The sequence below is a fragment of the Ailuropoda melanoleuca genome, chromosome 1 (genome assembly GCF_002007445.2).
Source record: "Ailuropoda melanoleuca isolate Jingjing chromosome 1, ASM200744v2, whole genome shotgun sequence".
Classification (NCBI taxonomy): domain Eukaryota; kingdom Metazoa; phylum Chordata; class Mammalia; order Carnivora; family Ursidae; genus Ailuropoda; species Ailuropoda melanoleuca.
This window is the reverse complement of record NC_048218.1, coordinates 51681595-51697523: the sequence shown is the minus strand read 5'-3', so window position 1 is coordinate 51697523 and position 15929 is coordinate 51681595. Positions and strand designations below refer to the sequence as shown.

The 15929-nt window shown below is 41.4% G+C and overlaps 1 protein-coding gene across 12 annotated transcripts in view; it reads right to left on the bottom strand.

The window, feature by feature from the left end:
• BBX (BBX high mobility group box domain containing) overlaps positions 1 to 15929 on the bottom strand; it is a 260888-nt gene that overhangs the window by 89792 nt on the left and 155167 nt on the right. For all 12 annotated transcript variants that reach the window (XM_019804242.2, XM_034657819.1, XM_034657824.1 and 9 more), the window contains one exon: positions 4080 to 4250. In XM_019804242.2, the coding sequence (XP_019659801.2) occupies positions 4080 to 4250 (171 nt within the window). The remainder of the gene's footprint in view (positions 1 to 4079; positions 4251 to 15929) is intronic.

Here is a 15929-nt window from a genome sequence, read left to right as displayed (position 1 = left end):
CTGTAAGGAAACCATGTTCTTTTACATCATGTTTATTGGGCAAGTGCTACAGATACTCGAGGACAAATCACTAGCTTAATCCAATTTGGTCTTTTTAAAAAGTCTCTTAAGTTTAAATTAAGTATTGCAAATGCACTTAATTAACCATCGATTATCTTCAAACAAAACAGTACAGTGGAAGAATCTTAAAGTCATAGCTATCTGATTTGGAAATACATTAGAGATTATTGGGAGTGAGGGCTGCAGACTTAGCTTCCTCATTATACAATTATTAACAACGATTTGCATTTTCGGGGAATATTTATTTTGCATTCTGAATCTAAGAAGCTATAGAAACATCAAGGCATAAAAAGTATTATTATGTAGGTTGAGGAAGTAATCATAGTTTCCCTTCAGAAAAGAATACCTTTTGATTCTGTTACTAAATTATAAAACTCAAGCCAAGAGCTGGAAAAAAAGATAAATAAGACAAGATCTTGGGCCGAGGAGCTTACTGTCTGGGGAGGGAAGAAAGACATAAAAGTGACTGAATTAAAAAGCAGTATGATGACGATTACAAGGAACCAGTGTAGTAATGAAGCACTAGTGGATGAATGAGAGCACACTGAAGTCTCCCTAGAAAATGTGTTGTCTGAGCTAAATTCTGAAAGATGAATCAGAATGTGTCAGGTAGTCAATGGGGAGACACAGAAAACTAAAAAGGATTAAGGCTCTATGACTACTAATTGATACACGGTTCAGGAGCACTGGTATACCTGACATTGTAACACAGAGCCAGAACATGAGGTTGTAGAAGCAGGTATGGACATACTTCATGAAGAATGTGCTCTGTCTTATTAAAAAACAAAACAAAACATGCAATTAATCCTATAAGTAGTTTCAGACTGTAAAAACAAAAACAAAAACAAACCAAAAAAAAACCCACCTTGGGAGGACAACATAGGTTATCATATTTTACCATAGATCATTTTGCCAAATATGGACATCGAAAAAAAGTGTTTTCGGGGCACCTGGGTGGCTCAGTCTGTTAGGCGTCTGACTTTGGCTCGGGTCATGATCCCGGGGTCCTGTGATCCAGCCCCAAGTCAGGCTCCCTGCTCAGCGGGGAGCGTGCTTCTCCCTCTCCCTCCGACCCTCCCCTTGCTCGTGCTCTCTCTCTCAAATAAATAAAATCTTTAAAAAAAAATGTTTTCAACTACTATTTAATGTGATAATTATTTCATTAAATTAACCAAAAAGTGAACAAATGAATAAAATTATATAAAAGTAAAAAACTAGACTTAAATTTTTCTTTACCAGGGGCCAATACCTTGTAATAAATCAACACTAGTACCAGACCAGGGTTTGGAAACCACAGCTGGATGCAATGGAGAGCCATGAGTGGTTTTAAGTATAGGAAAGACATCACTAGATCTGTATTTTAAGATAACTTCTGTCAGCAGTATAGAGCATGAGTTATAATAGCAAAACTATAAGCAATTCAAGCTAGAGGAACCATTTAAAAGACTGTTCCAGCTGTCCAGGTAAGAAAGGAGATAGGGCTGAATCAAGGACATAATGAGGAGAATGGAGAAGTGAGAACAGAAACAATATTTATTTGTGAGGTAGAACCAAGAGAGCTGGTATGCAACTGGATTTAGCAGTTAAAAAAGGAAGAGTGCTGGGGTGCCTGGGTGGTGCAGTCAGTTGAGCGTCTGACTCTTGGTTTCAGCTCACGTCGTGATCTTGGGGGTCATACAGGATCGAGCCCCAAGTTGGGCTCCCTGCTCAGTGTGAAGTCTGATTAAGATTCTCTCTCCTTCTCCCTCAGCCCCTCCCTGATACTCTAAAATAAATAAATAAATCTAAAAAAAAAAAAAAAAGCTAGAGTGTTTCTAGCTCCAATGGCAAGACTCCTTCATACACAACAGAGAATGCTTTTCCTCAAATGAGAGAAATTAGATTGGGTGGGGAGCAGAAAGATTAGTATCAGGCAGGCTAAATTTGAGGTGGTTCTCATCAGAGAAGTCTTGGTTGGGGTAATGAACTGAGGTAAGAATACAAAGGAGGCCAGGCTAGGAAAGTGGATGAGATCACCAAGTGGGGACTGAAAAGAGAAGGGAATTCATCACTTCATTCTTTCACTAACTGTTTATTGGGCCGCTGACAGGGACCAGGCACCGTTCTAAGTGGTGCAGGTAGAGCCGTGAGCCTGTGAATTCCTTGCCCTCATGAAGCAGAACAGCATGGCCAGCCTTTCCTTTTGAAAGGACCCCACTGGCTGCTCTGCTGAGAGCAGACTGTGGAAGGGCACTAGATCTAGATAGATAAAAGTTGTAGTGACACAAAATATGTCTGCACTGGAAACGGTGGTGGCGTGGATCAAGGAGGCAGTGCTGAGGAGGAGTCAAGCTGAGAACACATGTAGAAGGCATGGCTGAAAATCTACTGATGGATGGACCTGAGACTTGAGCAAAGGAAAACAGACAAGGCTTCTGGTCTGACCAAGCTCAAAGCTAGGGGTCCGCACTTACTGAGGAAGGGGAGACGCAGGATGATGGGCTTCGAAGCTTCATTCTGAACACGATCAAACTGCGGTTCTGATTGGAGATCTAAGTGGATATGTCAGGTGAATAGTCAAAATCATGAATGTAGAGTTTAAGAGAAAGGTCCAGGATGGAGAGAGAAACCGAGAAGCCCAGGGAGCATCAATACTTGAGGGCAGAATAATGGAGGGGCATCAACTGAAAGAAGCTAGGAAGGTGCAGCTGGGAGAGCAACAGAAATCCTGGGACAGACGCAGGAGCGCGTGCTGCAGGAGTGAAGCAGGAGACTGCTTCAAGGACCACGAGACCCACAGGCACCACTGTGTCAGAATGATCAAATCGGGATAAACTTGGCAGTTTCCTCAAATAGAATTAATAACACTGGTTTCTCTGGAAAAGGAAAGGAGGCAGAAAAGATGGGCAAGGAGTGTAGTAAGCGTGCAGGTGAGTAGAGGAAGCTGAAGGAGTCACTTCCGGCGGCCTCTGTTTTCTCTGTTAAAAGAGTAGGAAAAGCTCAGCGAAGAGAGACCGGAAAGGGTATCCGGGTAAGAAATGGGAAAAAGAGAAAACACGGTGTCTTGGAAGCTGACCCGAGCCTAGAACAAAAGACTGAATGGATGTCAAAGGCCTGAAGAATACTAAAAACATGTTTATAAAAGTTGTAGTGACACAGAATATGTACTCATTGATTTTTCTAATGAACATGTATCTATTCAAAACCTGCTATGTGCCAGGCACCATTCTAGATTCCAACAAGAGGAGGACACGAGGGGCAGCCTTGGCTCTTCCTGAGCTGATATCCTGGTCTGGCAAGACAGACATCCACAAGCACACAGCTAAACACAAGGTAAATGGTAAATACCAGGAAGGAAATCCCTGGACAGGGGATGCGTCTGGTGGGAAAGACACCTGCGATGATGAGGTCCCATCTCTTGGAGAGGCAGTCTTTGTTCTGAAGGCTGAATAAGGAGGAGGACGAGGAACCAGTTAAGCCAAGACTTACAGGAATGTGTGGCTTTGTAAAGTCACCTGCCTGGTTGTGTGACTTTCTAAATAAAAGCTGGCTGCTCAAGCATGAGACCAGAGAAGGGGATGTGGAGGGCTGAATGACCAAGGAGGCTTGGTGGGGGTGAAAACTGCCAGATGCCATGAAGGTGGCGGAGATAGGGGCCTGAGCAGCTGAGGCTGCCTACGGAGGCAAGGCTAGGCTGAAGCAGAGAGAGAAGGCAGAGGAGCAACGGGGTGGATGCCAGGTGAGCACAACAAATTTTCTGAATACCCCCATCTCCACTGTAATTTGAGTATTACCCTATTACCTGAAAATCATTAGTTAACTGACAGAAAGACTGTTTAAGAAGGATCTGTTTCTGTCTCAAATACTAGAAAGTACAGATACTTCAAGAGTCGTCAGTACCTGGAATAAAAAGGTAAACTGAGTAGTTCAATAGGATTCAAGTTACACAGACTTTTACAAATGCAACCTTCTCACCATCCATGATCACTGCCATTTCTGGAACGAATAGTCAAATCTTCTATATTAAACAGAGGAATTACCTTATCAATATCCTCCTCTTCGTCTTCCTCTTCCTCCTCTTCTGAAAAGTCCAGCAGTTTCTTTGCCAGCAGTGGGTGCCACTGAAGACACTTTCGTTTTGGTCGTTTTCCAGCCCTTTCTCCTTCTGCTGAATGATCTTTATTTCTATTACTGCCTTTCATTACTGTGACCTGTGGGAAGGAAAAAAAAAAAGGAGAGAAACAGAGAGAAATTAAAGTAAATTTGATTAAAATTTGTTTATTTAGCTTCCTTAGCTTTAATTGGATTATAGTTTTAATGACTAAAGTATCTACCAGCTCAGGCATTTACTGGATTCACTACGAATTCTAAGTACATAATCAAACATTCATTTTACTTGGCTAAATGGAGCTAATAAAATTTGCCTTTTATGAAATCTACTTCCTTCCACTCCATAACTTCAGAACTCAAAACCCAAATAAAGCAGCAGGAGGATTACAAGTCACTGTCACCTGTTCACATTTTACTCAGGGTAGGGTTTCTCAACATGGTGCATCGGAAGAATGTGAAAAGACAGCTCCCAGAGGTGGCCCTCCACACATTCTCTGACGGCTCCTCTTTTATTATAATAATTTACATGAATTTTGCATTCTACACTATGGTAAATCTGAGCTCGGAGCATTAAGTAAAATGAACACGTTGTAAGAATCAGATGTTTGGATTTAAAATAAAACCATTTCCCAAGATGACACACAACTTTTAAAAACTAGTGGTGTGCAGCCTCCAACCACCCAACCCATGAAGCCACTGAAGGTCACATGGTGCAACAAGCATTCTCTGTATCCATCTGCGGCACAACAAGTCACAAACACTTCTGCACATCCCCATGACGTGGGCACCAAAACCAGTCACAAAGGTTTGCTCCCGAGCAAACCTTTTTGCTGTTGCTCTTCCCCTGAAAGGTGGCTGGCTGAAATAGCTAAGGAGTAGCCAGCCTATGGATGTGATAAAATCCTTCAGAAGCCCAAAGTTCTAACTTACTTTTCGATGACTTAAAAAAAAAGTTTTTTCTCAATGATAAAAACAGTACACATTCATATTTTATAAAGGTGAAAACAGTACAAAATGAAGTTTCTATTCTCCATCACACCAGCCCCACAGCCCAGAGGTAAACTATACATGTCAGTTTCTTATATGCATTCTCTCAGCTTTTTCCTAGTTTAATAGTTCTCACTCATTCATTTTATGTAAAAATATACAAATTATTGTTTGTACATACTCATGCAAACATTCAAATAACACACTCAAGTGCTATCAATTTAAATGGCTCACGCTGACAGTTATAAACACAAACACAGTTGCTGAAATCACAGAACAGTAGCCTTTTAGGTCAGTGGAAGGGTGCACTGGTCCAAATGCTTCCAAAGTGGTATGGATATATTTTTTATGCCATGTTGCTAAATCTGGGATTTCATAAGGTTTCTAGATTCATCCAGTTCTGAAGCCTTTAAAACAATATGGCACAGGAAAATTTATCTTCTGTCCTTCATTGTTTATGGATTTGGGGTCATGCTTAGGTCTACCTCGTTTCAAAATTTTAAGAAAACACTAATAACTCCTTCTAGAACTTGCATGATGTCATTATAAAAAAGAATTTCAACATTTGATCAATCTGTAATTCATTCTGATAAAGGAGATAAGGGTCTACCTTATTCTTTTTTTCCCAAATAACTAGCCAAACTCTGCCGACGCTATTTATTAAATAATCCAGCTTTCTCCCGCTCTTTTGAAATGCCATTTTTATCCTACACTAAATTACTACATGTGTATAAATCTATTTCTGAATTCTCTTCTGTTAATAATCCCGCCCCTCTAGCCTGTGTGCTATCCTTTGACCAATTTTAAAATATCCTTAGGGACTACATTCTGTATCTTTTTTTAATATGTAAATATGCCAGTAAATATAGCCATTTAGAAATTTTCATTTGCATAGATCATGCTCATTTAAGTCGATACACCTTGACTGTTCCCATTTTGTAATAACTGTAGAATATTTCAAAATAAAAATGTATTGCAATATACTCAATCATTTCATTACTGATAAACATTCAGATTATTTCTTGTGCTGCAGTAAAATCTTCATCTTAATAAAAAAAGTTTTTTAAATCTTCATTTTGTTAAAAATCCTTATCAATTTATTAAATGCTATGTCTACTCAAAGGAAGAAGGGAGAGCAAAGAAAAACATGTTCCTGTGGTCCTTTTAAGCAAGAAACTTCTGAATATCTGAAACAATTGTATGATTTGTGTGGCTGCCTCAAAATATAGTAAGTTACTGAAGACTATATGGAATTCGTTATCTGGTATGCTCTTAATAAAGCAACAAAGATTTCTTGTGAACTGATAGACCATTTAACAATTCTCATTCTATCTACAAATAAAACTTGGCACAGGCAACCCAATTTCCAAAAATACCAATGCTACAGAGAGAGAAGAGGAAATGGTTATTTTTGTGGCTTATTAATCACTTCAGGATGAGCTGTGTGAATGGCAATTAAACCCATGTGGGGGTCCCAATATCTTATGAGATAAAACATTTTTTATGGCCTTCTCTTTTTTCACTTAAAAAAGGTCCCTTTGACATTTCTTATTAAGGTTACTTTAGTGCTTATGAACTCCTTTAATTTTTGGCTGGCAAACTTTATCTTTCCTTCAATTCTGAATAATCTTGCCAGGTAAATTATTCTTGGTTGTAGGTTTTTTCCTTTCAACCATTTGAATGGATCATGCCACTCCCTTCTGGCCTGCAAATTATTCTGCTGAAGAACCAGCTGGTGGTCTTACAGGGGTACCCTCCTATATAACTAGTTGCTTGTCTTTTGCTGCTTTTAAGATTCTCTTTAATTTTTGACATTTTAATTATGATGTGTCTTGGTGTGGACCTCTTTGAATGCATCTGGTCTGGGGCTCTATGTGATTCCTAGACCTAGGTGTCTGTTTCCTCTTCCAGGTTAGTGAAGTTTTCAGCCATTATTTCTTCAAATAAGTTTTCTGCCTCTTTCTTTCTCTCTTCTCCTCTGGGACCCCTATAATGGTGCCTGATACTGTCCCAAAGGTCCCTTAGACCATTCTATTTTTTTTTAATTCTTTTTTCTTTTTGCTGTTCAGTTGGGGTGATTTCCACTAACCCATCTTTCAGATCACTGACCCACTCTTCTGCATCATCTAATCTGCTGTTGATTCCATCCAATGTATTTTTCAATTCAGTTATTGTCGTCAGCTCTGATTGGTTCTTTTTTATATTTTCTCTCTGTTGAAGTTCTTACTGGGCTCACTCAATATTTTCCCAAGTTTGGTGAACATCTTTATGATCATTATTTTGAACTATTATTGCCAGGCACACTGCTTATCTGTTTCATTTACTTCTTTTTCTGAGGTTTTTTTCTTTCATTTGGAGCATATACCTTTGCCTGGCTTTCTGTGTTTGTATCTATTAGTAGGTCAGCTAAGTCTCCTGATCTTAAAGGAGTGGCCTTATACACAAAGTTTCCTGTGGGGCCCAGAAGCACAACCCCTGGTCACCAGGACCAAGTGCTCCAGGAAGGTGCCCTGAGTGGGCTGTGTATACCTTCCTGTAGTGGCTAGGTTGTGACAGCTGCAGGTGCACTGGCAGAAGGGGCTGGCCCCCAGCCTGGCTGGCTGCAATGCCCTGCCATGACTACTGTGGTAGCACTAGTGGGTGAGCCTGGACCCAGTACAGCTGACTGAGAAGCCTGGCCACGGCTGTGTCGGTGGGCAGGGCTAGTCCCTGGTGTGGCTGGCTGTGAGGCCTGGCCATGATCCCTGCAGTCAGGCTGGTGGGTGGGACTGCCTTTCTCCCCGAGTGGCAGCTGCTTCATGGGGGTTTTGAGGATGTACACTGGGTGCAGCAGCACAGGGAATGGGACACAGACAGAGGTCTCCACCAAGGCCTGTTGCTGAGTACAGTGAGGTGCTAGTCCTGGCCAAGGTTTCTTGCTGGGACAGGAGCTGCCTGGGGGTGGGGGAGAAAAGGAGCCACTTTGCAGGGTTGCCAGTCCCAGCCAATGCTGCTCACCAGGGCAGAAGCTGCTTTGGAGGGATGCCTGTTGGGCTGAGTCTGCCAAGGAATGTGGGTGGAGGTGGTGGGGGGTGAATAGTGCTAGCAAGGTAGATAGAGAATTTCAGGAATGGCTCCCACAAGCGACAGACCAGCTCCGTAGAAGGAAAGAAAAATGGCGCCCTCCAGTGCTTCCATTCCTGCAGAAATTTCCTACTGATCCCTGCTGCTCTGGCACACAACCTAAAAGTAATCAACAAATATCCCTCATGGATGGCCCAGGTACTTTTCAAACGGCTGCCTCTCTGCTGGGTCTTGGAGCAAGTGAGTCTGTGCATGAGCTCTTCAACAGCAGAGTCCCAGTTTTCTACAGTCCTCCACTAACCTATTGTTAAGCCCTGTTGACTTTCAAAGACAGACATTACAAGGACTCCTCTTCCTGGGGCAGGTATCTGGGGTGGGTGGTCCCAGTGTGGGGCTGGACCTCCTTGCTCCTCAGGGAGAATCTCTGTGTTGGTGATACCCCTATGTGTCTCTGCCCCGTCTATCCTTCTCAGTGTGGATTTTTCTTTTTATCTTTAGTTGTGCAAGAACTGTTCTGCTAGTCTTCAGGCAAAGTCTTCAGAGAGCCTTCTTCCATATACAGTCGTAGTTTGGGTGTGTCCATGGGAGGAGGTCAGCTCAGAATCATCCTAGTCCTCCATCATGATCCTATCTTTGTTTAGGTAACACGTTTTTTGAATAGTAAAAGAAATCGATGGAAAACTATAACCCAAGCAGCTGTATCAACTGGAGAGGTCAAAGTGATGGCCAGTGCCTGGAGAAAAATGCATCTTTAGCCTCAAGGATTTTGATTATGCTATTTAATTATGTGTGAATGTGCTTAAGTATATGTGTCTTTGTCTATGTGTATGTATAAAATTCTAATATTCAAAGAGAAACAGAATATCAAGAATTGAATGAATGGTATATGTGGCTTTGGGATTCAGAATAATCATATTCACATGTGATTTCTTTCCCATGTCGCTGACATGCCACCACAGATACTGTATGTCTTTGCTGATAATCCCCAAATTAATCTTCCTTCCCCAGAAATCCACTAGACTTTGTACTGCTAATGACATCAAACTTTCCCTTGAATTAGAATTACTTGGGTACATCCTACCTCCCTCACTAGGACTTTTTTTTTCTTTATAATCCAAGACTATTTGCCTTTTTATGCTCAGAAGCATCAGAAGAACATCAAGATAGGTTAGTTGTGAGGGTTGTTACAAGCAACCATATGAACCCCTGTGCTAAATAATGCTGATGTTTTTACACACTTGAATGGCTTCGAAATTAACCATCTCTCTCATTCCCCTGAATTCAGATATTCTTTCCTGAGTGGGAAACAAAGGGGGGCTGAAAAGTACGTGTAATGGTGACACGCAGGCCAAGGTGGCATGTGGTGTATAAGAACCATCGGGCCCCTGAGCTGTGGCAGGAGTAAGACCGGACACCCCCAGCACTATACCCAGAATAAAGTAAGAGTGAAAGAAATACTTTAAGCATAAATTAAAGATAAAACAGTGCACAAGTGAACTGGACGTAATACACGTCAGACAGGAAAAGTGTAACTGATGTACTGACTACGAAAGACCTCAAACTGTAAACTGGATACTTAAAATAATTTGTTATCTAATTACTTTTTAATTCCTTACAGGTCAGTTTTCAAATTATTGAATAAAAGCAAGAGTTGGGGGAAATGAGGTTCCTGATTATCACTCAGAAGTTTTGATAGTCACAGAGGCCTACACTCGTGATGATTTTGCCACGAAAAGCCCCACGTATTATAAAGTTTGGCTTCTTGTCCTTGACCAAGAGAAAATAATCTAACAATCTATACATGATAAATGAAGCAACTGGCAGACTTTATTCAAAACCATTCTGCACTGCAAGTCCAGAATAACCGAAATCCGGTTATTCACCTACCCGCGGACCCTACGTGAAGACGACTCAATACCATCCAATGATGCTGCTGAGACCACCAAGTGATAGAAGCTGAAGGTCCCTATCCAAAATACTGAATATTTATTTCTCTTGTTAGTAACAACAAACCAACCCATGGATGCCCTTCCCTATGCCGGGATGGGTGACTCTTAATTAGACAGTCATTATTCTGAACTAAATACAAGTCTACCTGGTGACAAATTAGAAAAAACTTTATTTACTTCATGAGATGTTTAAAGAAGAAATATCAGAGAAGAACCAGAACAAACCAAACACCACACTTTTAACAAAAGACAATTATGGAGCCTGGCAGGCCTCATTTAGAATCCCGTGTCTACCACTAACTACTTGTTGTAAAGTTATTAATCTTGATGATCTTTCCTCATATGTTAAAACAGTAACAGCTCTACTGTGAGAACACTTTATATATAATACCCAGCATAGAACCTGGAGCCCAGGAAGTTCTCATTCTGTGTTAGGAAATCCTCCCTTTCCCCACAAGCTTTTGAGACGGAGTATGGGTTTTAACTGGCAGCATCTGCTTGCTTAAACCCAGCCGAAGATGCTGTTCAAAAGAGAACACATGTCTCCCATTTAACCATGGTCCATGTGCTTCCCAGATGATAGAATCCCCAGACTCAGAAACTGAAAAAGAAAGATGGAAAGTTTCCTTTCCTTTGTCTGAGTGATATACAGTCAGAAACAGTTCCCTGGCACTGTCATAAATTTTGTGAATAAGATCCTCTCAGTCTTTCTATCATCTTGTCTTACAACGTCGGCCATTAGTACACTTCAGTCTTTAAAACATTGTGTGAATTTAATGCAGCCACAGGGGTATTTTAAGCTGTTTCCTAAATGTTCAATAAAACTCCATCCAAATCATATTAATGGAAATTCAGACCCAGTGAGAAAGGGGAAGGTAAGAGAGGCCCATGAAATCTCACTGTTGGACACCACACATGGTAACCACAAGTAAGGCCTCTCCTGGGTCCCACACTAAGACAGCAACGCTTCACCATTGTCTCAAGTCCTCAGAGAAGAGGAAAAACCATCCAAAGAAACAGTGACAAAGAGGTAGTTCTGGAGTTCCACACAAATTAGACTGACCTGCTTAAAATCTTCCTTCCAGGGAGTCCTGCTGCTTTCAAGACACACCTTGCTTCTATCTTTCCACAGGGGTCCAGCTGACAGAGAAGCTGGCAAATACCCCAGCTTTGAAGCCTGGCTCACCCTAACATTCTCCCATTTTCTGTCAAAGTTCTTCTCATCCTCCAAGGCCCAGGTCACATATCCCTTCCTCTCTAAAGCTTTCTATAAAAACCTTAAATAGAAATTCATCACTTTGTGCTCTTTGATCATACTTGATCTTATTAGGTCGAGCACTACAGCTAGTTTTATCTATGCCANTCCCAACCCCCCCCCCCCCGAAAAGGCTGCAAACTTGTAGAGGAAAGATGCCATGGTTTCTTCCTTTCCTGTCCCAGGGTGTAGCACTGAGCCCGGTACATGGCAGGGCTTGTCACTTCCTCACCTAACACTTAACCACATATAACAACTTCCCAGAATGATGTGTTCCTATGGAGAATTTTTTAAAGCAATACTAATATACAGCTAATATTCATTAAATAGTATTTGCCATGTACTTAATATTCATTATCTCATCCGATCCTCCCAAGAACCCTCTGAGGTGGGTACTACTATAAATTCCAGTTGAAGAAGCTGAGAGTTAAGTAACTTGCCTAGGGGGTCACACGGTGAGCAGCGGAGAAGCACGCACTAGAACCAGAAGGCCTAACTCAAGAGCCAAACGCCTAGGGAAGAAAGGGGGCTCTAAGGTAAAGCCTTCCATCTGTTGGCTCTTTGGGCATCTTCCATAGAACAAAGAGCTAACGGGCCATGGAAACCCCAAAAGGGAGCACTGAGGGGCTGGAAAGTGAACACTGTCAGGGTTCACAGCAGAAAAGCAAGTGCACATAGCTGATGACTCCGGGTGACAAATCAGATTAACTCTAAAACTCTTTGAAGATAAAAGCCTTACATGTGCTAATCTCTATTATTTATTGTAATTCTAATGACAATTCTAAACTGTAGACAGAGTAAATGAAAAACATCTCAATAAAGTAATACTCTCCCTTTTAGAAGCAATTCAGTCACTCTATTCATGCAAAGAGTGTCTTTAAATGCACTCTTCATTGAAAAGCAGTAGCTCTTCAGGTTGAAACTCTAACTCTGTCAAGATATTATCTATATGCTCTCCATGAATACTAATAAGGCACACACTATTCAAAGAAGGGCTTAGCTGAACTGGTAGTTCTGGTCCCGTGCCCTTGTCTCATGAAGGAATATGTATTTTAAGATCTCTAATACTTAACGCTCCCTGACATTTAGTCTTAGGAGAGCTTAATTTAACATGGTTCTCAAAATGCATGCTGCTCTAGGCTACAGAGAGAGACAATAGCTGTCTTCAAAGAGATAAAGCACCAAGATGGGTGGTTTATTTACACAGAATTCAGTAACAGGGTAGGACATGTTCCCTCCCATATCCCTCAAAAAGCCCATCTCTCTGTTTTCCTATAATTTTATGTTGATGTTTACATTCTTAATCAGAAAGTCACCAAATTCCTATTTTTCAAGGGGCCTAGCATAACGCATTCTCCTTGTTTTAGTTTCTAAATTAACAAAGTTTTTTTTATATGTACTTATTACAGGGGTAGGACATAATTATCACATTGGCAAAAACCTAAAGCACAAGAGGACAAGCTCATGGGAGTCTCTTCCTCATTTATTCTCAGTGTAGCTGAACACATATTCATTGATCACCTGGTGAGCTATGCATTGTGAGAGTTAAGTGTTCAGTCTTACTTCCTATGCAGCTCACCACCCACCTCTGCTCTCCCACTAGGCAGCTATCTGTCATGTTTGCCACAGGTTCGCTGCCTTGTGCTTCTGCTCTCCCAGGCCTGCACCTGTACTCTATTCTCACTTCTCTACAAGCCTCTCTGAACCCCCATTCCTAAAAAGCTTTCTTTACTTGCTCCAGCTCATATCTCTTTCCTTCCTAAGCACCTTTTTGATCACCCACATTTAATGGCTGTGCCATATTTTTTGACACTTGGTTGTATAACAATTAACATTTTCCCGTACAATATACACATAATGATTTCATGTGAATTCCTCCCACAAAGACATTTGAGGGTAATGAACATGCCAGATGCCTTTTTCTGGATCCATCACAGCAAACGTCCCCATGCTGAACAGGCAGTATATGCTCAGAGAATTCCTGAAGAAGCAAACACAGAAACTATACTTCCATGCTTCCTAATTATGCTTGTCTTTATGTTGTTTTGCTAAGCTGCAGAAGAGATATAAGACTTAGAAAGTAGGCAGAGAAGGAAAAATAAGAACCCAGGAAAGGTTGTTCAGAAGGAAAAGGGAGAGAACAGAAACAGGCAAATTGACAGGGAGACATAATAAATACAATGAAATCTAAGTCACCACCAAACAGCCGTCCCTGCTAGTCCAAACTCATGTTTGAACAAACCTAGTGGCTTTGTTCCCATCTCTGGTTAGTTGTCAACGACTCTCATTACTCTCTCAAAACAGCAGGTCCTAGTACCTTCAGCTCGCCAGCTCTCTTTCCTTTCATAATTTGTCTGCTAATAAACCCCAATTCTGAACTCGTCTAACCGTTTTCCTTCTATAGGTCTGGCCCAGGGTGCTGGCTGCTCCCCAGGTCTGACGTTACCACACAGTGAATCCCAGGTTGATCTTCGGGCTTGTCGGCAATCCTTTCTCACTTGTCTTATCCAGTCTTACCCAACCCACGGATCCCATTACAAATTCTCAGGTTCTCCTCAACCCCTACTGATGATGAGTGAAGATAAGAGTAATAATGAGATAGATATGCATATATAAAATGCTTCCACAGATATATATTGCTTCCTTTGGGTCAGAAACTAAGACCTTCATATTTATTAGTTGTCTTAACTCACAACGAGCCTGAGAGGTGGGTACTATTATTATCTCCTCTTTACAGATGAGAAAACTGAAGTACATATAACATATAGCTTGCCTCTTTTAGCTTATAAATTAACAAAGGTTTTTTTTTTTTTATTCTACACATTTGTCACATGGGTAGGACAGAATTATCACATTGGCAAGAAGCTGAATCACAAGAAGACAATCTCATAGAGTCTCCTCGCTTACTGTCAATGCAGCTGAACACATATTTATGGGTCACCTAATGAGCTATGCATTATATTTATAAATTATATGATGTCCAAGATCACACTGCTAGCACATAAATGGTAGAGCCAATATCTGAACTCAGGAGGTCTGGCTTCAGAGTGTTGATCTTGACCATTATACAATATTGCCTTCTAAGAACAAATTATTGAATGTTCGCTACACGCTAAACACTTTACACATATTAACTTCTTTAATCCTTGATACAACTCTTACAGAAAGATATTATAATGGTCACCTTTCATGCATGAAGCAATTAAGAATGACAAAGCTTCAGCAACATGCTTGGGCCATTCTGCCAGCATGCGAAGGAGGAGGCAGGATTCAAACCTGAGACTTCTGCCCCCAGAGCTTTCTATCACTTCTCCATACTGTGCTTTCCACCACACTTTTAGCCATTCTAAGAAAATGTCTTTGCCTACTGGCTGACAGGAGGGTCTTCTTCATACGTGTGAATTCTCCCAAAACTCCACACTCTCCCAATTGCCTACCAATTCCAAAATTTGTTTCTTTCTTCTTCCATCTTCTCTCCAAGACAGAGATTCAAGGTCAACTCCTTTCACTCTCATTATGTGCTTTTTAATCTCCTATCCTATTACCCTGGACCACCAGTGTTTCAGTCTTTCCTTGATGAACTACTGATAAACAGTTCCTTCTAGTTAATATCTTCTCCTTTAGTCTATACTCAATCTCAAGGCTAAAGTCCTCTTTGAATCCCCCTCCTTCCTTTAGCTAGTCCTCTTTGTACCAACTGGCCTCCAGCCACCAAGCCAGGAAGATTGCCTAACCCCAAGCCATGCCGCTAGCAGCCAAGAACTGGCCTGCCTGTACTAACATTGTTCACAGGCTCTACCTTGCACTTCACTTCTGACTGGGGTCCTAATTTTCTTAGTTCCAAACCCCAGGATTAATTTGCTAGAAAGCTTTCCAGCTCATTTCAACTGTGCCACAGGCTCTGGCTTCTCTACCTCACTCTTACTCACACTCACATCTTTGATTTTGAGACTCTCAGAGAAAATACCTTGTCTTGGCCAGGCCATTGCCTCTACCATGTACCCGAGAAGTATGCCAGAGCCCGGCACAGAGAACTGGACATTCCTTCCCCTTCACGTAAGTATCTAGAAAGTGTACACATGTCTCTTTTTCTTCACCATAAATACAAATCTTTGCAATTGCTTTTTGCCCACATATCTAACCTCTCACCAAGTTCTTCCCCTTCTGCCTCGTATATGTGGTGTACTCCTCTCCATCCCCACCACACTGATTTCACAGCCTGGTTTTCTTGACTATAGCTATGCCGACTTCAATTCTCGACACCATAAACGTCTGCTCAGGTTCTTTTCCTGCATGAATCTCTCTAAATAGTCCCTTAATGTCCTCAGGGAAAAGTCCAACCTTCTTCCTTCGTATAACACACAAGACTCTTCCTGTCTTGGTCCCTGCTTGCTTTTATGGCTTGGGTTTCCCTGCTTTGTTATCACGTTAAAAGCTCTGCCCACAGGGAGCTACATGCCATCACCTAAAATTTGCTAAGGACTCTCACCTTTCAGCATATGCTCTACTGTCTCCTCACAGCGGGC